General features: G+C 43.4%; 1 protein-coding gene across 12 annotated transcripts in view; it reads left to right on the top strand.

Annotated features, from left to right (window-relative positions):
* LOC106599757 (adhesion G protein-coupled receptor L2) overlaps positions 1–23,687 on the top strand; it is a 126,082-nt gene extending 102,395 nt beyond the window's left edge. For 3 of the 12 annotated variants that reach the window (XM_014191055.2, XM_014191057.2, XM_014191060.2), the window contains 10 exons: positions 4,330–4,503; positions 6,311–6,520; positions 6,697–6,917; positions 8,330–8,396; positions 10,522–10,613; positions 12,059–12,227; positions 12,750–12,878; positions 13,627–13,723; positions 15,486–15,614; positions 21,531–23,687. In XM_014191055.2, the coding sequence (XP_014046530.1) occupies positions 4,330–4,503; positions 6,311–6,520; positions 6,697–6,917; positions 8,330–8,396; positions 10,522–10,613; positions 12,059–12,227; positions 12,750–12,878; positions 13,627–13,723; positions 15,486–15,614; positions 21,531–22,447 (2,205 nt within the window). In that variant the 3' untranslated portion in view covers positions 22,448–23,687. Of the gene's footprint in view, positions 1–4,329; positions 4,504–6,310; positions 6,521–6,696; positions 6,918–8,329; positions 8,397–10,521; positions 10,614–12,058; positions 12,228–12,749; positions 12,895–13,626; positions 13,724–15,485; positions 15,615–20,010; positions 20,050–21,530 lie in introns of all 12 variants that reach the window. The other 9 variants (XM_014191058.2, XM_014191059.2, XM_045714722.1 and 6 more) reach the window with 7 other exon arrangements.
* The last annotated feature ends 484 nt before the right edge of the window (positions 23,688–24,171 follow it).

Genomic DNA, 24,171 nt, shown 5'->3' with positions numbered 1-24,171 from the left:
CTTGGTGGAAAATGACATATGCATATAGTATACGTATGTAGGAAGCATATGTACTCTAAAGTAATCTGTTAATTGTTTTAAACAATGCTTATAATGTTGTTTGTGGTATTTAAGAGGTTTCATTGTTTTGTTTTTTTTGCTTATTGAGAACTACTAAAACCCTAACTTTTAGCTAGTTGTTTTAAACAATTGTCACGTGTGTCGTAGGGATTAGACCAAAATGCAGCGGGAATGTGTATACTCATCTTCTTTTATTCGGCAGAAAGAAGGATAACCAAAACAAAACACACGTATACAGAAATAAAGACGATAACAGTCTTGTCAGGTACACAGCTAAACAAGGAACAACTACCCACAAAATCCCATAGAAAAACACCCCTCTTAAATAGGACCTTCAATTAGAAGCAACTAGCAGCAGCTGCTTCCAATTGAAGGTCAACCCAACAAACACCACATAGAAATAGACATACTAGAACATAACCCAACAAACCCCGAAACACTCTAAACAAACACCCCTCTTAAAACAGAACATAGCCCAACAAACCCCGAAACACTCTAAACAAACACACCCCTGCCACGTCCTGACCAAACTACAATAACAAATAACCCCTTATACTGGTCAGGACGTGACAGAACCCCCCCCCCCCCCAAAAGGTGCATACCCCGGATGCACCTTAAACAAAAACAAAAATAAACCCAAAACAAAAATAATCCCAAACTGAAGGGAGGGTGGCCACCGTCACCGACGGTTCTTGTGCTACACCCCCCCCTCCCCAACCTCCTCCTATGGAGGTGGCTCAGGCTCCAGCCTTACTCCCCAACCTAACCAGTCCACCCCCGCTAAATACTTATTACATTTTACCCCTCCCGAAGTCTCTGGGCTATGGCGCATCGCTGAAGACCTCGGGCTGATGTGCGTCACTGGAGACCTCGGGCTGATGCGCGTCGCTGGAGACCTCGGACTGGAGGGTGACTCTGGGAGCTCCAGACTGGAGGGCGACTCTGGCTACGCCGATTCCGGACTGTAGGCCGTCTCTCTCGGTTCCCGGACTGTGGGCCGTCTCAGGACTGTAGGGCGACTCTCTCGTTTCCGGACTGTAGGCCGTCTCTCTCGGTTCCGGACTGTAGGCCGTCTCTCTCGGTTCCGGACTGTGGGCCACTCTCTCGGTTCCGGACTGTGGGCCATCTCTCTCGGTTCCGGACTGTGGGCCGTCTCTCTCGGTTCCGGACAGTGGGCCGTCTCTCTCGGTTCCGGACTGTGGGCCGTCTCTATCAGTTCCGGACTGTGGGCCGTCTCTCTCGGTTCCGGACTGTGGGCCGTCTCTCTCAGTTCCGGACTCTGGGCCGTCTCTACTGGCTCCTGACTGTGGACCGTCTCTGCTGGCTCCGGACTGTGGGCCGTCTCTCTGCGGGGCACTGTCGCCGGAAGCTCTGGACGGGGCACTGTCGCCGGACACTCTGGACGAGGCACTGTCGCCGGACACTCTGGACGAGGCACTGTCGCCGGACACTCTGGACGAGGCACTGTCGCCGGACACTCTGGACGAGGCACTGTCGCCGGACACTCTGAACCGGGCACTGTTGCCGGAAGCTCTGGACGGGGACTGCGCACTGAAGGCCTGATGCATGGGGCTGGCTTAGGAAGCGCCAGACTAGGGACACGCACCACAGGGCTAGTGTGAGGAGCAGGACGAGCTGGACTGTGCTGACGCACTGGAGGCCTGGTGCGTGGGGCTGGTAGTGGAGGTACCAGACTGGAGACATGCACCCCAAGGCTAGTGCGAGGAGGGGGAACAGGACGTACTAGACTGGGCTGACGCACTGGAGGCCTGGTGCGTGGTGCTGGCTTTGGAGGCACCAGTCAAGAGACACGCACCTCAGGGCTAGTGCGAGGAGCAGGAACTGGATACACCGGGCCATGAGTAGGCAGACTGGAGGTCTGGAGCGCGCCTCCTGCACAACCCGTCCTGGCTGGATGGTAATAGTAGCCCTGTACGAGCGGAGTGCTGGCACAGGGCGAACTGAGATCGTGCGCACTTCCGCATACACCGGCGCTCTCCACTCCAAACGCTCCCCATAATAAGCACGGGGAGTTGGCTTAGGGCTTACCCTTGGCCCAGCCAAACTACCCGTGTGCCCCCCCAAAAAATAATTTTGGGGGCTGCTTCTCGCACTTGCCTCTCGGTGCGTATAATGCCTCATAATAGCGCCGCTCCATCTTGGCTGCCTCCAGCTCCTCCTTAGGGCGCCGGTACTCCCCAGCCTGGTGCCAAGGTCCTGCCCCATCCAGAATCTCTTCCCATGTCCATGACTCCACAGAGCTCTGCTGCTGCTCCTTCCTCCACTGCTTGGTCCGTTTGTGGTGGGTAGTTCTGTCACGGGTGTCGTAAGGATTAGACTAAAACGCAGCGGGAATGTGTTGTCGCGTCTTTGGGCACCATTAAACTGAAGACATGTTTATCAAAATAACTCCCTGTTATTATTATTATGCGATTAAACTGATTAATCGTTTAACTGTAATTAACTAGGAGATCGGGGCACCAAGTAAAATATTCAGATTACAAAGTTATAATTTTCCTATTATAACTTTCCTATATTATAACATTATATATTGTATTATAGTATAGGCCGATTATCTTCTGGTTTAAATGGTGTATTTTACCTCGCGTCCAGTCTCATTCCAAACGTCGTAAATTGTTGTATCTGCACGAATCCAGCCTTTACTAAAGGTCATCCATGCATCAATTGTCTTAAAATCATTTATTTACTAAACTAAGTAATTCACAGAAAGTATACAAACAGTGATTATCGTCACAAAGAATTGGTAGAGTAATGTGCCCTAGTGGGCTAAACAGGCATGGCTGGAGTTTTGTTAAACAAAGGGTCATAAAGGGCAGCTGAGAAGACACTACAGAGTTGATAAATATTAACAATTGATATGCTAATCCTTTGCACATGAACGCTCACTCATTCGGGAACAATTGCAATCAATATATATTTACGCTCAGTGTGCCGTCGGGATCCTTGTTGGAGAGTTTTTGTCCTGTTCTCTCTCTCTCTCTCGGTTAGAATGGATCTTTCAAAGCGACATTCATTAATGTCGTTATAGAATGGATGTTTTGTCGGTCTTCGCGTTCAATTATATAATTTACTTAGCTGCAGACTAATAATTAATATCAAAGACTTGTTCTTATTCTGTCGGTATCGATAGTCTAAAAGTTTAACCACGTGGTATAGTTAACTTTCAGTAGAGGAATTGCATGGTCAAACCTTGGCTCTCTCTTCTGAGGTAAGCTGGTCTGAAGAAAGTAACCCTGGGTGGGGGTTTTATTTGGAATGACAGAAAAAGGCTGTCTCATGACGCCAGGTCTTGTCTGTGTCCCTGGGGGGGGCGTGCCGATGACTGATTTAAGCTTTGAACAGAAATACATTCTATCACATTAACATCAGTACATAGCATCTCAACGTATTCCAAATAGGTTTATCCTTATTAATACATTTTATACAACCATTTAGATGCAAGTCCCATAGCTGAGGCAATTATATAAACAGTTTTATGGTAATATGGCTATATTGTCTCTTCTGAGTATCACAAAATTGTACCAAGCGGACCAGTTCGTAGCTGGATTCTTCACCGATCTTTTATACCTTCTCCAGAACATAAATGTTGTTCGGTTCCCCAATTCTGTGAGTTGGAAGAATTTCCTGTGTCTCTCTATGAAACCCCTCTCTGTCTCAACTGTGGCCTGTTAGGCAGGACATTTCCTTTGGAATTTACGACCTTTTTCACAGGGCCTGGGTAGGGAGAGGTAGGTAGGGGGATGGTGCAAGGGGGAGGGGGTCAACTGTGCTCCCTGTTCCCAGAGAGAGGGCAATGTCATGACAGTGTTTACTCATCTTCTTTTTAATAGGCAGAAAGAAGGAAAACCGAAACAAAACACACGTATACAAAAACAACGACGATAACAGTCTTGTCAGGCACACAGCTAAACAAGAAACAACTACCCACATTATCCCATAGAAAAACACCCCTCTTAAATAGGACCTTCAATTAGAAGCAACTAGGAGCAGCTGCTTCCAATTGAAGGTCAACCCAACAAACACCACATAGAAATAGACATACTAGAACATAACCCAACAAACCCCGAAACACTCTAAACAAACACCCCTCTCAAAACAGAACATAGCCCAACAAACCTCGAAACACTCTAAACAAACACACCCCTGCCATGTCCTGACCAAACTACAATAACAAATAACCCCTTATACTGGTCAGGACGTGACAACAATGTTCATGTTTTTGTTATTTTGTTACTTTTCTTTCTGTAGAAGGAGCACTACTACAACCCCAACTGCTCATTCTGGAACTACTCTGAGAGGAGTATGATGGGCTACTGGTCCACTCAGGGCTGTAAGCTCCTGGACACCAACAAAAGCCACACCACCTGTTCCTGTAGTCACCTGACCAACTTCGCCATCCTCATGGCCCATCGAGGAAATGTGGTGAGTGACCTTCTGTGGGTTTTTCTCATGTTGTGTGCTTGGACTCTACTGTATGTATGTATGTATGTATGTATGTATGTATGTATGTATGTATGTATGTATGTATGTATGTATGTATGTATGTATGTATGTATGTATGTATGTATGTTCCCATCTAGGGATGGTGAGTGGGTGGTTCTGATTTAAACTGAATCCCAAATCCATCCCTAGCCAGCCCCTAACCCCCAAGACACTTGTGTAGATTGGAGATGTCTAAGAAATATGGTGGAATTTCCCCAATACTCTGTGGAATTGTAACCATATTGCGGAGACCTATCCAATCCTCTCAGATCTCCATAAGGAGCTAGGGGTTGATTTGGGATTCAAGGACACTCGTAGTGGCTCTGCCCCAATCCCCCCCTCCATTCTATGTATTTTATGTACGTAAATATGGCTAGAGTAAGATAGTCAACTCAGAGGCTGATTAGATTTGAGGTGGGGGGTTGAGGGTTGAAGGAATGGGGGTTGAGGAGAGGAATGCTGTTAATGTATGTGGAGAGAAACAGAAGGAGGCTGTCACTTACTTTGCCGGGAGTAAAAAGCGAGAGATCGCAGACACAAGATAGTGAAAGTTAACTCTGCCATTATTGGAAATAAATTACATTTTACCTATGTTCCGTGACTAATAGCACTCACGCACACGCATATCCTACACGGGGAAACGTACACGGCAACCCGGTTTCGTGCTTCTCTATTTTCCATTTCCACTCGACGACGTGAAGTGGGTGAGATCCATTCGCAAGCAAAATGCAATTACAATCCAATTACATGATAAATATCATGTGCTGTGAGCATCTACCCAATAATAAACGTGGAACATAAGTTTGTGGTGTATATAATAACATGTCCCGACTCATGAACTCTTCCCACGTCTTCCCCTCGCAAATCCCGAACCTTAAAACCCTTCACCACAAGGAAAAACCAGAGCCTGTGGTTTAAGCCATCCCTCAGTCACACCAACCCAAATACTCACCTCAACTACAACTCCTCCTGGCCTGCCCTTAATAAAATTAGTCATGTCACGGAACGGATTACCTCATGTTCAGACCACTATCCCTGAGTGATATTCTGTATGGTGAAGGCTTCTGTTTTTGCATATGGTCTTATAGCCTACATGTCCATATTGTAATGTGTTCATTTTCCTGGGTTGTGACACGCACTGTAATCAACCCTTCACCCAGCGACGAAATAGAGCTTTGTGACAGCGTACTAATGACTTTCTTTACATTGGCCCGGCACATGTACGAGGATCTAAAGACATGTCATCTGTTTCCTACAGTAGATGTTGAGTGATTTCCCTCAGTGAGGCAGGACATCATGTTATGTCAAGGTTCATTGATGGGGACATGAAGTCTGTCATGTTTTAGGTTTTTACGGCAGGTTATTAAGTGTAAACCCTCCCTGCTAGGTTGCTGTGTGTTTCTCATTGGTTAACTAGATGTTGAGTTAAATCCCTGTATAAATCTCTGCTTATGTCATATTAGCTCCAAGTTATTGGGTTTACTTAAGATTATTTAACGCATACATGTTGGGATGGCATTTGTACAAAGGGGCCTGAGCCAGGAAGTTGGTGGCTGTACTGTGCTAGATACTGTTGTCTGTCTTCCTACTCATTGTATTCCCTGACCATCTGAATAAAATAAAAAGGTGATCACAACAAAAAAAAGCTTTTTGGGTCTAACCCCCCCGTGTTTATGTCATGTTAGGTCCTAGATTCGTAAGGTTCTTGGTTCTAACCCTCTCTGTGTCTCTCTGTCCTGTCCACCAGGTGGAGGGGAGCGTCCATGAGTTGCTGCTGACGGTGATAACGCGGATGGGCATTGCTGTGTCTCTGGTGTGTCTGGCCATCAGCCTGTTCACCTTCTGCTTCTTCAGGGGCCTGCAGAGCGACCGCAACACTATCCACAAGAACCTCTGCCTCAACCTCTTTATCGCCGAGCTCGTCTTCCTCGTGGGCATCAACATGACTGAACCCAAGGTAAGGAGTATGGGCCCCCCTCGAGTATCAGAGTGAGCTTAGATGCACAATTATTTTGTTCCCAGGGGAATATGCTCCAGTTATCTTGTCCTACTCTTCCATTGACTCAATGCAGTTTCAATGCCACTGTCCTTTTACCTCTGTTTGTGTAACCTCTAAATGTGTCCCCCTCCCAGCTGGTATGCTCCATCATCGCGGGCGTTCTTCATTTCTTCTTTCTGGCGGCGTTTGCCTGGATGTGCCTGGAGGGCGTGCAGCTCTACCTCATGCTGGTTGAAGTGTTTGAAAGCGAGTTCTCCCGCAGGAAGTACTATTATGTCTCCGGATACCTCTTTCCCGCCGTGGTGGTGGGAATCTCGGCCGCCATCGACTACCACAGCTACGGGACACAGAAGGCGTAAGTAACACCAGATGTCATCTTTAGGCAGGGTCTTTGTGATCTTGCTCGACTCCGAATGCAGTAGTTTATAATATGTTTACGCTAGGGCTGTCAAACGCTAAAAACATTTTATTGAGTTAATCGCAGGATTTGCTGTGATTAATCGTAAATTCAGAATTTGCCTGAATTGAGCTGTAATTTAAAAACATTTTTTACAAATGCATTACAAGATATTGACGTCTTGATTTTGTCCAAAGTAATGGTAAGCAAAATCAAGTAGATTGATAAAGCACCCTTTCTTTAACCTAAATGGCAACTTACTTTGACATCGCATTGTTGTTTTTAGCTGTATAGATGATGTATTTTGGATGTTTTCAGTGTATTTTTAATGCTTTCAGACAACACGATTTAATAAAAAAAAAAAATTAGAAATAGTTAGCTCGAGTTAACTGATTTACTCTGACAGCCCTATTTTACGCACATCCAATAACCTTCAGGTGCAGGGTACGAAAAGTTGAGTCAGAAGAAGACCTTGAAGTGGAAACGTTACACAATAAAACTGTGGGAGCATTCAACAGTATCTATCTTCCTTTCTTTGAGCGGAGAGCATCAGGTCTCCCAGACCAGCCAGCTCCATATCAAGACTCCTTTTCTTCCCCACAGTGCTAATGAGAGCTACATCACAGGCCCTAGTCTCCCTCTCCCTCTGCCTCCTGGCAAATGTATACCCTGTCAGAGAGGAAAGAGAAAAGCTGTGAGCAAAACCACTACATTAATGAATTCTCTGGCTGGTTGGTTGTGCTGGTCTGGTATTTTCTCTGAGCTTTTTTTCTCTCTCGCCTTTGCGTCTTCAAACTTTTATTCTTCAGTGGCCTTTATCCAAGAACAAGCCTTATGATTTGTCGTAAGCCTTCCTTAAATTGGGTGTTTTTTTTTTTACATTTTGTGGCTGTAGTGCAACGGTCCCTGAATTTGAATTAACATATTCTCTGATAATACATACAGTAGTTTCAGCACAACAAATCTTGTTGGAACTATTTGTGACCACGTTTTGACTGTTTAGAGTCTTAACGTATAGCCAGACTGCTCTCTCAATTGTAGACATTGGTAGCCTCTGAAGTCGTGCAGGCAATACCAGTGCTGTTGTATGGCTCGCAGCCAGAATGTGTTCAAGGTCAGGTTGTCTCTTTTCTTTGGTCAAGAAGGTAAATAAATCACTATTTTATTGCTGTAGAAGCTATATAATCATGCCATCTATCTAGTCTAGAAGCCAGGCTGGTTAGTGATCGGTAGGATACGATGTAACAACTGCCGCTGTGTTCTTAGAATGTAATTGCAGAGATGTTACAGTCACAGTTGGAGTGCCAGAATAGCTCATTTGCTCTTGAGGGATGGCTATCACCTGATCACATAACCATGTTCCATTGCAGCTGCTGGCTGAGGGTGGATAACCACTTCATCTGGAGCTTCATAGGACCTGTCACCTTCATTATCATGGTAAGCCACGTTATACTGTGTGTGCGTGCGTGCGTGCGTGCGTGCGTGCGTGCGTTGGAATGTAAATCCGGTATGTGTTTTAATATGTCTATCTATCCAAAAATGTATGTTTTCCTCAAAGAAGTGTGAAGTGGGCAAAAATACGTGGACATTTTTTTTTTCTTCGTTTTTTTTTCTCCTCTGGTCACTTAGCTCTTGCTTTCGCTGATCAATTTGCGTGAAAGGAAAGTGGTCCATTATATCTGACATGAGGACATCAGCAGTCATTCAGCTGTAAAATCCTATGAAATCAGTCTAGTCAAGTGAGCAGCAGTCAACAGCGTAGCAGTTTTTTTTTGGTGGAAAGAGTTGCGCATTGTGGCAGAATTCCTCCCTTTCACACACTCAGTCGAGGAGGAGGAGGATAAGAGACAATCTCAGGCATGAAGGTCATTTGCTCAGTTAGACAAAGAGGGGGTTGAGGGAGATGGGGAGAGACGGATGAACATGGAAGTAATGAGTGGGTGGGCCAGACAGCCATTACCCACAACCCCCTGGCCCTGCCGAGGATCATGACGCATCTGCAGCCAATCCCTGTTCCACGGACATCTCCGTCTTCACCTCTTAATATTTCATGCAGGCTGCATGGAGTTCACACACACATACATTTGTATTATTCACACAGAAGACATGTGTAAATGTGTACGTACTGTGTTTATACAGCACATGCCGTGCATAGATACCCAAGAAAAAGTGTGTTCTGGTTTCTGTAGATAGTGGGATGCGGGGGGGGGGGGGGATTAAGGACATGTACAGTTCGGGGCCTGCCTCTATGCCTGCCTACCTACCTGCCTGCCTGTCTCATCAGATCTGTGTCGACACTGGTGGCTGTTTTAATGCATCTCCAACCACTCGACTCATGCAGACCTAAATCGGCCCTAGTGGCTAGGAGACAAAACTCCACATCTCTCTGATCTAAACCCCCTTATTTGTATTTTCTCCTCTCCCTCTATCCCTCTCTCTGTCTCTGCCCTCTTTCTGCCTTTCTTCCCACGTTATTGGTTTATTTATTTTTAAGGGAAGTACATAGCTACGGCTCTACTGGTCTGGTGTATTCATGTTTTAGAGTGGACAGCTTTCATAAAATTCAGCCCACAAATATATTGTATTTAATAAACTTGGGACCGTATCTCTACTAGAACAGTATTGCTTTGTGTTCTCGCAAACCCAGGAAGTTTTTGTCATTTATTTTCTTTGATAAAGATTGGTCAAGTTTCAGAATAAATAGGCTGGGGGGCAGATTATGGTGAAGATTTTAATAACTAAAAATGTTTTTTTTTTATATAGAAGTATACAAATACTAAATAATATATAGTGAATATTTACTGAATAGTTGTTTTTGGTGAGGTTTTAATGAGGTAGAAACAGAGCCAAATGTAAGCCCCCCCCCCTTACAGAAAAACATCCTGAAGTCATGGAAACCTTTCTGAATGTATAGCTTAGAATATGGAGCTGTTTTTCCTGGCTCTAGACGTTTGTTTAAAAAATATGGCGCTCTGCTCTGTCTTTTCCACCCTCTCTCTGTTCTGTTCTGGCCGTATTAGATTTACATTCTCGCTCGCTCTCTCTTTCTCTCTCGATGAGGAATAACACTCTGCGTTTGGCACCAGCCTGCTTGGCTAAGTAAGGCCTGAGGTTGTGCGTTGCATCAGCCATAGGAGTGGGAAGGGGCTTCCAAGGCACTTTATCATAGCCAATTTTAGTGAAGCTGGAGACCGAAGCTAAGCTACAACCTCTCTATTCTCACTTTTGGGAGGCAGTCTGTTTTACCATTTGCACTGAAGCTTGAAAGTTTCATATCCCTCTTGGTAAGACGTACTAATGTTGACGCTTGCGATTGTGCCAAAATCACTACAGGTTAAGCATAATTACCATGCATGATCTCAGAAAGTCACTAAAACATGCAGGTGACATGCTGCTAGTTACATTTCGGAGAGTTTGTCCTGTTTCTGTGCGCAAATCACCCTTTTTTTTGTGGTTTAAGTTGCCGCGAAATGTAGGCGACATGCGTTGCTGCTCATACCGGTGAAATGAACGCCGTGCTCCAGTGTGACGCGTTAAGCTTGCTGTGCCTCTGTTTTGACAGCTCAATCTCATCATCCTGATAGTGACCATGTACAAGATGGTGAAGCACTCCACTTCCATGAAACCCGACTCGACCCGGCTGGGCGGAATCAGGTGAGGGGGGGGGGTCTCTGGAGGTGATGTGAAAGCTGGTATTACTGGTTGTGTCAGCTCAGTTTTAAGTGAGAAAACAAAGCGTTGTGTGCTGTCCTGTTCCCAGCCATGGCCTTGCATGTGCAATATTAAAGGGTGTGAATTTGGTGGATTTGACCTTAGAATTACATCTCAATAACCCATAACCGGAGTGGACAAATATGTTTATTTCAGATTCTCACGTGTTCCCTTTTTAGTTGGTGTTTATGAGGGCAGTGTTTGCGCTATGCAGGGTTTATATTGCCACTTTTATTTATTCAGAACTGCATCCCTGAACTCTTGTATTAGTTGCTCCTGTGTTGGCATCATTTTCAGGTTCCTCTGGAACCCTAGCTCAAGTATATATGATTTAAGGGTGGGGTGGAGGAACTGGACCTGTGCCCACATCTTTATTCACACATCCACTCAATCCAGCAGATTGGATAAAAGAAAAGTCTCTAGCCAGTTTCTTGTCCTAAAATACTTGTTAAACAATAACTCTGAGACAGAATGACATGTGCCAGTCCTGTGTTGTGTTTGGACTTCTTGTAATAAAATATTTTTTAATTCATTTTGTTTTTCGGCTTTTAATACCAGCAAAATTGTTTAATTGACCTCTGAACCGTGCTACCCTGGTTAAGAATGTAATTTAAAGAGAGCCTGCGTTCAAAGATAGTGGCTAATTCAAACAAATCATTTATTCAAAGGACCCAAAACTCATTAACTGTCATTAATTGGAGTCCACCTCTAATCGACCACTTATTTACTCCCGCAAAGTTAGATTTGGTAACTTTCCACAAGACTTTGAAATGATCAGTTTTCAAATAATGAAAAATGTACACAATGACACAAAAGCACAACTAATCTGTAGCATCTCTCTCTTTAGGTTTGTATTCTCTAATGTCCCTGGATGTTCTTTGAGACTCAAAAGACGTGGTACAATGGTCTCTGGTTTTTCACTAGTCTCCTCTTTTCTCTTTCTTGTCCAGGGTTGCTCACTCTTTTTCTCCTGTGCATCGATGGCTCCCATTGCCAGCCATTGCCAGAGGGAACTTACCATTGGTTATCTGATTTCCTCTAGGCTTTTCCTGGACCTCCTGTGAGAAACCTGCTGTGTTTGCTGTTTCTGTTTAACCAGCCAACCCTGAGGAAGGCCAAGGAAACGTAGTTAGTTAGACTCTCTGTGGAAGTTCTCATTCAAAATCTATATATCAGCTTTTAGGAGTTGTACTCTATATACTGTATAACATGTCCAGAAGAAGAAATAGAGAGAGATAATAGCACAGCCTCCTTCTTTCCCCACAGAACAAATCCATAGGAACCAAATAGAGAGAAACTTCAAATCAATGAAAGATGAAATTAGGGAAGTTATCTAGTTTATTATTAATGATTGTGAACAATTTTGTGTGTGTGTGTGTGTGTTTCAGATCCTGGGTGCTTGGAGCGTTTGCCCTGCTCTTTCTCCTGGGTCTGACCTGGTCGTTTGGCCTGTTCTTCCTCAGCGAATCCTCCGTGGTCATGGCATACCTCTTCACCATCTTCAACACTCTGCAAGGGATGTTCATCTTTATCTTCCACTGCCTCCTCCAGAAAAAGGTAAGGATTTAATACATATGACATATACAAAGATAATGCTACAACATTTTGTACATCAATGTTTGAATATAAGTTTTCCTCACCAGAGGTGGGAAATAACCTTTTTTTTTTATGTCTAGTTTCTCAAAGAAATAAGATAACAGAAGGTATCTTTGTGTACTGAAGTCCAATGCAAAATATATACCTTTCAGTCCGCTGTCTACTGTGTCTTGACATTTAAGACCATCTCTGATAGAAGTAACACCTCTGTGTCATATTTGTCCCCGTGAAAAATCCCCCTCCTTATGGTATTTGAATGTGTCACCGTGGTAGATGTGATAGGGCTATCTCCAAAGACACGCCGTTTGAACGGCTGCTGTCGGCTAGGTGGCATTTGAGAAATATATTTATTTTGGGGCTTTTTGTTGCAGGATAGAGGCAGCCTCCTCTCTTTTTTTCTCTCTGGAGGACCCTGCACTGTTGTGGCGTCTCTTGAGTTCACTGTGTCTCTGTCGCTCTGCCCTGACCTTGTGCCCGCTGCAGGTCCGTAAAGAGTACAGCAAATGCTTCCGTCAGTCCCAGTGCTGCGGAGGTCTGCCTTCTGAAGGGTCCCACAGCTCGGCCAAGACAGCCACGTCTCGATCCACCGCACGCTACTCCTCCGCCACACAGGTACAGTACATACTAGGTACAGTACAGCAGCGGGAAGTTGAATTATATATACCTTTTTTTCTATCCTTTTCTTTCTTTTGAGAGGGAAAGGAGATTTCTTTTCCTGTTTTTTTTTCCCTCCTTCTCCTGCATGCTAGCACGTCGAGGAGCAGCATGAACACTGGAATAAACTTTCTCTCAACCCTTTCTTTCTATTGAGAGCAGTACTGTAGTATACTTCAGTATAGCTTTATAGTCCCAGGGGGAAATTGGTTTGCGGCATAGAAGGGAAAGGCTTTTTTCTTCTGTTGCATGCTAACATAGAGGGGAGAGTGTTAGTGTTGAGTTAAAGGTGGACATTCCAATCCCCTTGTGTGAAATAGCCTTCCTTTCTTTCCCCTGAGAGTGAAAGGGAGCGCCTACGCCTTGTTGTCCTGTTGCATGCTAGCATGTAGAGGTAACACGGAAGGACATCAGTGTTGAAGGTCATTCCAATACACTGTGGCCGCGTCCGAAATGACACTCTATTCCCTACATAGTGCACTACGTTTGTAAAAAAAAAAATAAAAAAAAAAAAGTGAATAGCGTGTCATTTCGGATGCATCCATTTTGTTTCCTGCGTCAGTCTTGGAAGTGGTTCTTGTAATCCATTGTGTTTGCTTGATGCCTCCACAGAGTTGTGCTCTTTTTCTGTTGCATGTAAAGGGAGCTGACATCGGTGGTAAAAGTTATTCTGACACAATGTGTGTGTTGTTCACCTCCTCCACAGAGTCGTATCAGGAGGATGTGGAACGACACGGTGAGGAAGCAGTCCGAATCCTCCTTCATCTCCGGAGACATCAACAGCACCTCCACTCTGAACCAGGGTAAGACACCGTCCCCTCTGTCTCTATTTGCACATGCTGTATTCTCTCTGTTATGCGACCTTGAATAGACAACAAGTGCCAGAATAGATCTGGCAGATGCAGATTTAATTTGTATGCATTTAACTTTTATTTAACCAATCAATGATGGATGATGCTCTACATTCAGAGGCAGCTTTTTGATAAACTGATAATTGTTTACTCAATATGGTCTAGTGCTTGTATACGTCCTGATTTAAATAAACCACGAATAACAAATTCAATAAATTATTTTGAACAAGTAAATAAATACACGCTCCAAATGTTTTTAAATGAGTCAAAGTTCACTTCAAACATGCCTTTTGATGGTCGACCTGCACAACTGCTACTTGTTGGATGGGAGAAGTGTTATGTAGCTATTTAGTCTGGCTTCAAGTGGTAGTGATGAGAAGCTGGTGTCTGCTTGTGTGTTGAACTCTGGGAGACCCTGGCTGGCTACAGGAACTGGCAGGCTGCACTGACTCATCCTCACCCTGACCTGATCCTGCTGATTTTTAGCCATACGACGACGACGGGGCGGGGATACAGAGAGAGAGAGAGAGAGAGAGAGAGATGGGATAAGGAGAGAGAGAGAGATGGGATAAGGAGAGAGATACAGAGAAAAAGCTTGGGAGAGACGGAGGGAGAGACGGAGAGAGACGGGGGAGGGGAGAGAGAGACGGGGGGGGTCACAGTGAGGTTTAACACTACACAGCTCCGTTTTTTTCGACTTCCCTCCTCCTTATCAGTGTGTGCCATCAGCATTACGATAACTCCTAATCGCTCCTGATAAGAGATGAGATATAAGAGATTCGTTTTCAATGACTGGACATTGCTATTAAATATTGTACTTTTATACAACGCATGGGTCTAATCCTGAATGCTGATTGGTTAAAACCGCATTCCAGCCAGTGTCAATACTTATGTATACGTATACTATATACATTTTGGAGCACAGTGATGTCAATAGATACCGATGTGTAGTCCCCACATCATCGGTGTGGTTGTATTGACTATATTATGTCTGCTGACTGCAGAGTGGATACTTGCAATTACTTGTATTATATGGCTACTGTAAAAAAAATACTGAACATTTTGACCATGAATGGTCAATCATACTGAATGATTTGACTCGCACTTTACAACCTACTGTTGTGTTTACTTATTAGTCAAATATTTGTTTAACAGAGAAAGTATTTGGCAATGTTGTGAGTATTGTACTGGAGTTTTTGGCACTATCTGGTGGTAAAGCAAGTGGCTTTGTTCACAACAGACGACCGACGCACTTGTTGCGGATGATATTTATTGCTTGCTGTTCTGTGAAATGAAGTCTGGAGAATGCGGTGTGTAGACATTATTTAAACATCAGCTACTCAACTAACCAGCGCGATGTATTTACTGAAGGAGCACACCGCTGGAACTCCTATACACACCTCCCTTTTTCCTCTGGTCTCTTTTGCCATCTTCTTCTTTTTCCCTTCTTTACTCTCCTGCCTCATCCTTTCTATAATAATATTATGATACTATATAATAATATAATAGCCTTTCTCCTCCCTCGCTCACATCCCCTCTCTCTCTCTCTCTCTCTCTCTCTCTCTCTCTCTCTCTCTCTCTCTCTCTCTTTCTTGCAGGTTTGACTGACAACTACCTCCTAAGTAACCCTCTCTTTTTCTCCTCTCTTCCTCACTCTTCCTGCCTCGTCTTTCTTTCTTTCTTTCCCCCCTCACGCTTTCCTTCTCTCTCACAGGGATGACTGGCAACTACCTCCTAACTAACCCTCTGCTCCGAGCCCACGACCCTAACAACCCCTATAACAACCTGCTGGCTGAGACGGTGGTGTGCAACACCCCCTCCCCTCCAGCCTTTCACTCACCAGGTGCATGGGGACCTCTAACCTTTCAATGTAGATCTGTGTTTGAAATGGCACCTTGACAAATTTGACTCGATTAGTGCACTATATAGGGAATAGGGTGCCATTTGGACAAACATTTGTTTTGTTTTTGTGTGTGTTTGAAACTAATTGAAATAGCGGGACTTTGTGGGGCTGTGGGCCCCTACACAGCATGAATTGTTGAGAAGTCTTACTCTATGTTTTAGAGTTGTCCTTTCTTCTCTCTCCCTTTCTCTCTCTCTCATTACCACGTCTCTTTATTTCATCTTTATGTAGCTAGTATGCAAGCTACGCTTTGTAACACAGCATGAGATAAGGTTGAGAATGGTCAATGCTATCTTATCGAGACTACTCCAACATTCATTTATAGGAAATCGAGATGAATTTATTCAGAGTTTATATATTATATCCTATTATTTACCATTCTCCTCCTTCGCCCTTTGATGATACCTTTTAGAGCAGGTTCAATAGCATTCTTTATTTATTTCTTTACTACAAATCCCAATCCCCATTTATTTGAATGCTGTCATTGTCTGTGTAGCGTGACCCAGATACCCTCTCTGTCAGACTAAAGGAGGAAGCCAAGCAAAGGAACAGAAAAACACGGGAGCACATGACGCAATGCAGGCAGAATTATACCCCTCAGATATGCAGAGGCATTTGATGATGAAAGAGGAGCGGATGGAAGGAAAGGAGGCAGCACCAGGATGAATGTGTGGAGGGAGGAAAGGGGGGGAAGAAGGATACAGGAGAATATACAGAAACTGCAGTCGCTCGCTCTGATTTGGCAGGTCGCCGAGTTCACTCGCTTCACAATGAGAACACTGAGAACACTTTTAAGTCACATTTTCTGCCTTTTTTCCCTGGATGAGGTTGGAAAGAGTTCGGGAACCTAACAAACCGATTGTCACAAAAATCACACAAAATCATTATGATTTAATTACAATCATGATATACCAGTATGATCAAAACACCACAAATGTAAGTGGAACCTACAAATACCCCTGCTATGAAGCAAGCAGACAGTGCTTTTGAGACATCATTTTTTTTCATGATAGGGTAATTACAGTATAAGCTAACTTATTCTAGTTGAGCAGTGGTGAATGAAGTGACTGTCTATTTAAGCGTTTATTGTATGCATCAGTGTCATCATCCCTTAACCTGCCGAGACACATCATCAGTCAGTCCTCCCTACAGGCAGATTTTATTTATTTTACTAGGCAAGTCAGTTTCGAACAAATTCTTATTTTCAGTGACAGCCTAGTGAGTTAACTGCCTTGTTCAGGGGCAGAACGACAGATTTGTACCTTGTCAGCTCAGGGATTCGAACTTGCAACCTTTCAGTTACTAGTCCAACGCTCTAACTACTAGGCTACACTGCCACCCCGATTAGTCATGTGGAAATACACGTGAGACACACAGCCGCGAGGGAGATACTCCACATACTTGCATCCTCAAACATCACAGAAACTATCGTTGGCGACTCACAGTTGAAGAACATGAAAGCACTCAAACATTATTAGTAACTAATTAAAGAACAGGAAAAGTTGAAGAATTGACCTGATAGATGTTGACTGGTTTGGGTGTAACTCTCTAACAGACAGATGTCAAGTGGTGTTATGTGATGATGAATCACCCAAGTGTAAAGTGTTGAAGAGGCTCAAGTTGAAAATGCTGTAGTCGTTATAGATGATCCTCTCCATCCTGAAGTGTATTAATATGAAGGTAATACAGTGCAGATGTTAATTTGATGCAGTAACGGTAAAGAGAACATCTTGGGCAAATCTCCGTTGGAATCTTTCCCAGAATGCAGCTGTCTGGCTCCGGCTGTGTCCAGTTAAATTCTGTTCACATCACGTACCCCCCCTCCCAGTAGACAATACACAGCAAATTGGCCAGTGTTGATTTTACTGTGTACCATTTCTAGTGTTGATTCAGGAGTTAAAGAACAACTGCCCCTAAAAACTGACTTCTCATTCAGAAAACAGGCTGTGGCATCAATACGAGTCAGAAACATTTATTATATTGTCAAAATTGACTACAAAGTGCCAATAGGATACATTTTTGGTCATAAAGGCAATCTAGTCCAAAACAGAGTTTTGTGAGACTTGTAGTTGTGACTGCAGCACAATGTAAATGAAGGTTGGGTTTGTTTCAATCTTGCCCACAGCTGACAGCACAAGTAATCATCAGTTCGTAGTGAAGCAGCACACGACCCTATCTAACTGCCTGTGGTAAATTTGCGTTGACTTTGGATATCCCTATGGGGCTAGTTAGGGACCGTCAGCAAATTACACAATGTATATGGGAAAATATGTTCAAATTCCAATAGCTCCAAAGTTGTAAGATTTAAACCCCTCAAACCAATTATAAATTGTAGAGATAGGCTATCCAAAGTCAAACCAATTCTTAACTAATCCAATCAGTTGGTAAGATTTATTGCACCCGTTACTGAAATGTTTGTTCCAGTTTAAATGGTAGTATTTTCTGTCAAGTTTCCTAACCCGGACAGTCATTCTGAATGCAGGTTGCGGAGAACAAAAATTCCAAGTGTTAAGAATTACAAGTCACAGAATAATGTGACTTGCAGTCCTGATGTTGCCTGTAAACCAGGAGTTTCCTAACACCACTGTGTTAGGGTAAAACTAGGCCATCAAAGTTAAGCCTTATTATATACAGTATGTAATGTATTGTCATAAAGTTGAATTGTAAAATCATTCACCTGGGTGAAAGCCACATTCCTTTAAAAGGAAAGAATTCAACAACCATGTCATTAACAATTTCAATCATGGGGCATAACTCTACAATTCACTCAAAGAAAAGGCACCATGGGAAATATGCAAACTAGGCTTTACACAAGGGATCATCAACTAGATTCACCCGCGGGCCAATTTTTTTCTTGAGCGGATGGCCAGGGTACCAAAACATAATTACAGATCATTTGTAGAATGCAAATTGACCGCAAGAAGCTCAAACGTATATCATATTTGACTAAAACATAGTAATTTCAAACCTTGCTTACATTAGCAAGCCAGGGAATACTTTGGAACAGATGTCCAAAATTAAAATCTCTTGGAGTTTATTTGCTTTAAAGTCTTTTATGTCCAACAATACAAATTAAAATGTGGGGGGGGCAAATAAGGCCTCCAGTTGAGGAACCCGGCTTTCCACCATATTAACCCCAAATGACTTACTGTAACAGTGCTTTTGTTTAACACTAATAGGAGTTAATTCTATTCACTGTGAGTGTTAATTCTCGTTTACATGTGAATAACACTGGCAAGTGTGTTGCATTAACACTCAAAATGTAACACTCTAATCAGAGTACCTTTTACACTCTGTAGAGTGGGACCATATATACTCTAAGATAGTGCTAAAATTAACTCCTTTAAGTGTTGATTTAAAACTGACAGATGTACTGTGTACCTGTCTGCATTCAAATGACTGCCAATACATAAACAAATGCAAAACCTGCAATGGGGCTTTTCACTCTATTTCAGAATTTTTCCATATTCTCCCTTTCTTTGCCCTCACACTTCTCCCCCATCCCTTCCTCTGTGTTCCCACCTTTCACTCTTTTTCAAAATTCTTTGATGTCTGTTTTCACATTCTTTTCTCTCTACCAAAGAGAGAAAAGAGATGCTCCTCATCTCCACGGCAGTGTGTGTCACAGCCCAGCTCCAATTGTATTCCTCCATCTCCCTGTCAGGTCTATTCAGACTCATTTAACTGAAATCTAAAACTTCAATCTCCCTCTTTTTGCGGGGCTTGAAGCAAAGCAGTAACTAATCTGCAAAATACATCTTTGCCTTTTCTTCATCCTCTTCCTTCGCTCATTTAGGCTCATCCTCCTATTCCCCCTCTTCTTCATCTTCTGCCGACTTTCTTCTAGCCAGTCTTTGGTCTTCACAAGAGGTTATCAATGTGATCTATTGTGTACAAAGTATTTCTTTCCCATCTGGGAGAAGTAGATAGATAGAAACCTGTTAAATCAAATCATCCCTCAATCACATTCTAAGCAGAGAGAGAAAGTAATGATATGATAGTGTACCTGCCATTTTAGAGTTTAAGAGGCTGTGATTGCTTGCTGCTGAAACCCCTCCACCTGCCAAGTCCTGGATTCAGTTGTTCACAGGATTTGTTCTCAATAGCTTTCTCAAAAGTTTTCAAATTATTTCAAATTGATCTGTAAATGAGAGTTGTACTCAAATAAATCAGTCACTTTTTGAGGGGACCCAAATCTGAGACCGACCGACTGAATCCAGGCCTGATTTTTGAAGCCTCCTCCTTGTTCCTCTTTTGTGTTATTTGAAGTAATTTTCTATTTTTTTTAAGCCGCAATAAAAAAGCATATGTTTTACTTTTTTTTGTTGCATATCAGCAGTTCTTAGGCAAGATAGCCTGAGCAGACACACTTGATGTGAGTGGTGGTAAAGTGAGTCGTTGCACCGTGTCTGTGTGTCGTGGTGGTGTTGGGGGCTGTGCTTGTGTGGCTCCTGTGGTGAACGAGATGGCCGATGTCTTTGTTCGACATTACTCCTTCTTTCTTTTCTTTTTTAAGGGTGGAATGAATGTTTTAGTCATTGTCACTTTTTTTTTTTACCTCCACCTCCCCCCACAGCGTTTTTCCCTCTCATAACTTCTGTGTTATGATGTTATGTTGATCTTGCTATGTCGTTGTTACCTGGCTAGCTACATTATCTGTGTGTTGTTGCTGGATGTGTAATGTTCCTTTTTTTTGTTGGTTTCTCCTTTCTCATTTGTGAAATATTGTTCAGGATATCTTCTGTATTGTTTGTGATGTTCAGACATGATGATGCTAGATGGAGACACACACACGATAGAAAACGACAGTTAAAGAGATTCAAATTTGAAGTACAGTAAGCGTCAAAGTATTGGGCAAGTGACAATAATGCATTGTAAATAATGTGTTGTGTGATTTTGAAGTCACTTTTATTGTAAATAAGAATAGAACGTTTTTCTAAAGTTGTCTACATTAATGTGGATGCTGCCGTGATTACGGATAGTCCTGTATGAATTATGAATAATGGTGAGAAAGTTAGACGCACAAATATCATACCCCCAAGACATGCTAACTTCTCCCCATTACATTAACAGGGGAGGTTAGCATTTTTTCAAAGTATTATATTTATGCCTCTGTAACTTTCTCACTCATCATTATTCATGATTCATTCAGTACTATCCGTAATCATGGCAGCATCCACATGAATGTAGACGTGTTTCGAAACATATTCTATTCTTAATAAAAGTGACTCCAAAATGACACAATAGATTATTTACCATTCATTTCTATTGGGCACAAAATAATCTGACACACAAGCAAAACAAACAGCCGATGCATTCAACAAGTTTGTAGAGTCACAAGCTTGATGGAGGCATTGCGTGCTACGTATGAATATGGGACCAAATACTACACTTTTGACCACTTTAATACACAAGTGAATTTGTCCCAATACTTTTGGTCCCCTAAAATGGGGGGACTATGTACAACAAGTGCTGTAATTTCTAAACGGTTCACCTGAAATGAATGGAAATACCCTTCAATTAAAGCTGACCTTCTGCACCTTATCCTCATAGTCATTGTATCATTGTAAATTCAAGTGTTCTGGAGTACAGAGCCAAAACAATAAATAATGTCACTGTCCCAATACTTTTGGAACTCACTGTACTTGAACCTCTTTAATTGTATATTTTATGAACATATAAATATTATATAAATCAATGTCAAATATCCAGATAGCAAAGGTTGCAAACACTTAACAGTGAGGTGTCCTGAGCAGTATCAAACTGTATTGTATTGTATTGTATTATTGATTTTGATATTGATTCTTAACTTTAAAACAATGATATCTAATCCAGGTATCGTGCTTCTCGTTGCAGGGCAGCATTCTCTGACCCACAGCAGGGACATCAGTGCCATGGACACCCTACCCCTCAACGGAAACTTTAACAACAGTTACTCCCTGCGTGACCAGGAAGACAACCAGGAAGACGACTATGAGGACATTGTGGGCGTGGTTGGGGGCGTGGTCCACGGCCCGGGGGACCTGGGGGGCCTCAGCCTGGATGACGCCGCCTTCGAGAAGATGATCATCTCTGAGCTGGTGCACAACAACCTGAGGCCCCGCAGGGCCCCCAAGGGCCACAACCCCCATAGGGATAGCAGGGACCAGGCCCCTCTCCAGACCAGGGTGACTGTGGACAGGGATAGGGGTTGTGGGGGTGGAAGCGGCAGCGAAGATGATGCCATAGTGGTGGACCACGCTGAGGCTTCGTCCCCCCAGAGAGGTAGTATAGTCGGGGTAGTAGGTGGAGGTCACCCCACCCTAGAGTTGCTGCTGCATCCCCACCATAAGGAGCCGTTAGAGGCCCCACTCCTGCCCCAGAGGACTCACTCCCTGCTCTACAGCGCCCACAAGGCCCCCAGGAGGGCTGTGGAGGGCCCTGGGTGCCACGGCTCAGAGACAGTGGGGGCAACAGGGGATGGGGATTCCCAGTCACCCAACAACAACAGGGACTCCCTGTACACCAGCATGCCCAACTTGAGAGACTCTCCCTCAGCCTCACCCTACCCCCCCGATGAAGATGATAACCTGTCACCTTCCCCCAGGAGCGAGGGGGAGGACCTGTACCATAAAAGCATGCCTGAGCTGGGCGACGTGCCCCAGCCACTGTCCTACTACCACATAAACCGGGGAACCAGCAATGGGTGCATTGTACCCCCCAGCGCTGAGGACTGTGTACCCGAGGGAGAGGGCCCCCGGGACGGACAGATGCAGCTCATTACCAGCCTCTGAGCAGATGGATGGAGGAAGGAGAGGCGAGGAAGCACTTCTCTCGTGTTTTTGCACAGGTTTGAACATATGTATGTGTGTGGGCTTTGGTTGATGTCAAGACTATTGCCAGCCCTCATCGGTCCTCCCAGTCCTCCATCTCTGCACTCCTAATGACCCGTCAGAGCAGGAAGTGAAATGTTTGTGGGTGGTAGGGAGGAAGGAGATGGATTACTTTTTCACACATAAACTCGGTCACACACACAAACATCCTCTGAATCCGTCTGTCTGTCTGTGGACTTGAACTGCTCTGCTCTGCTGTGGGACTACAGAGAGGTAAATGCACAGACCACTTCAAGTGTCAGAGAGAAGTCTGTCTGGCGCCATTCCTGTCCAGCCTGCATTTGTATTATATTGAAGAAGAAAAAAAACATGGTTTAGAACTCCAGGTTTAGAACTTTTGGAACACTGGTGAAGTGTTCCTGGAGGGGATTCCAGAATGAATGAGGGTGAGTATCTGTTGGGTCCTGGACTCTATAACGTTCTAGAGTCATTTCACTAAATAGTGAGGACTGTCAAACAAAGAACCACTAATTCAGACTCAGGCCTTATATTTTCTCTATTGCACATTTAACTGTTGTCAGAGTAATAGCTAAAGAAAATATATTTTGCTCTACCACAAGTGTAAAAAAAAATATATGAAAAAATGTTATGGCAACCAATTATACAACATTTCAATGTTGAGAAGATTATTCTAAAAACAGGTTGCTCAAATCTGTTTTTTCCCTCTCACTTGACTCATTGTGGTATGTTTGAACATAAAAAAATCAAATAAAAAAGTCATTTAAAAAAAAAAAATCCCGTAAGAAACCATACTCACATCTTTGCTTGTGAAGTGCTTTTTGCTTTCATGAATTAAGAGTTTTGCCAGTAATATTTTGTGTTAACACCATGCCAAGCACAGATTTGGCGTGAATTTGGTCGTTGTGTAATTTATTTTACTTGAAAGAAATTGTCAGGTTTCAAAAAATATGTGTCAACGCGATATTTCAAGTTTTACAAGCATATTTCAGCCTTTGACACTAATTAATTTATTAACAGTTATTGAAAATTTGAAAAAGTAAAAATGGTTGGGAAGTGTGACTTGTTTCAGCACTGTTTAGGTTCATATCGTTTATTTTGTAAGATCCCATTTTCAGCTTATATAAAAAATTCAACTCTTGTTTGATATCAAATAAATGTGAGACTTTTTCTTGTTTTCAAATGTTTGACTATTCTTTCTTTCAAGTCCAGACATGGCTCATGATGATGATAACTGTAAGCTTCTGTTTAGACCTGCAGCCATGGAGAGAAATGGCAAAGGGAGAGTTATCAGATTTATCCTGCTCAATAAATTTCATTCAAGTATTATTGCCTAGTAAGGTCTTGCAGCAAGCAGGTAGGTCCTGGTTCAAACTGGCCACCCAGTTGTTGTTAGTAGACGACGTACGTCTGCTCAGTTCAGTATTTAACTGTGGCATACACTTCATTAGACCATGTGAGATGCCAATTCTCTGTCAGACTTTGGAGGGAGAGAGGGAGAGCGAAGCGGGGCCCAAGGCCAAGGCAGAGCAGAGTTGAGCTGCTAAGTCCACCATGGCTCCCTGCCGCGGTGTTTGAATGTCAGCCTCTGCGTTTACATAGAGCCATCCAGATCCAACAGGCCCGGGGCCGGGAGACATTGAACAGGTCTGTTATATTATATGGAA

This window comes from Salmo salar, chromosome ssa03 (genome assembly GCF_905237065.1).
Source record: "Salmo salar chromosome ssa03, Ssal_v3.1, whole genome shotgun sequence".
In the NCBI taxonomy this organism is placed as follows: Eukaryota; Metazoa; Chordata; class Actinopteri; order Salmoniformes; family Salmonidae; genus Salmo; species Salmo salar.
Note: the sequence above shows the minus strand (reverse complement) of the source record. Positions and strands in the feature narration are given on the sequence as shown.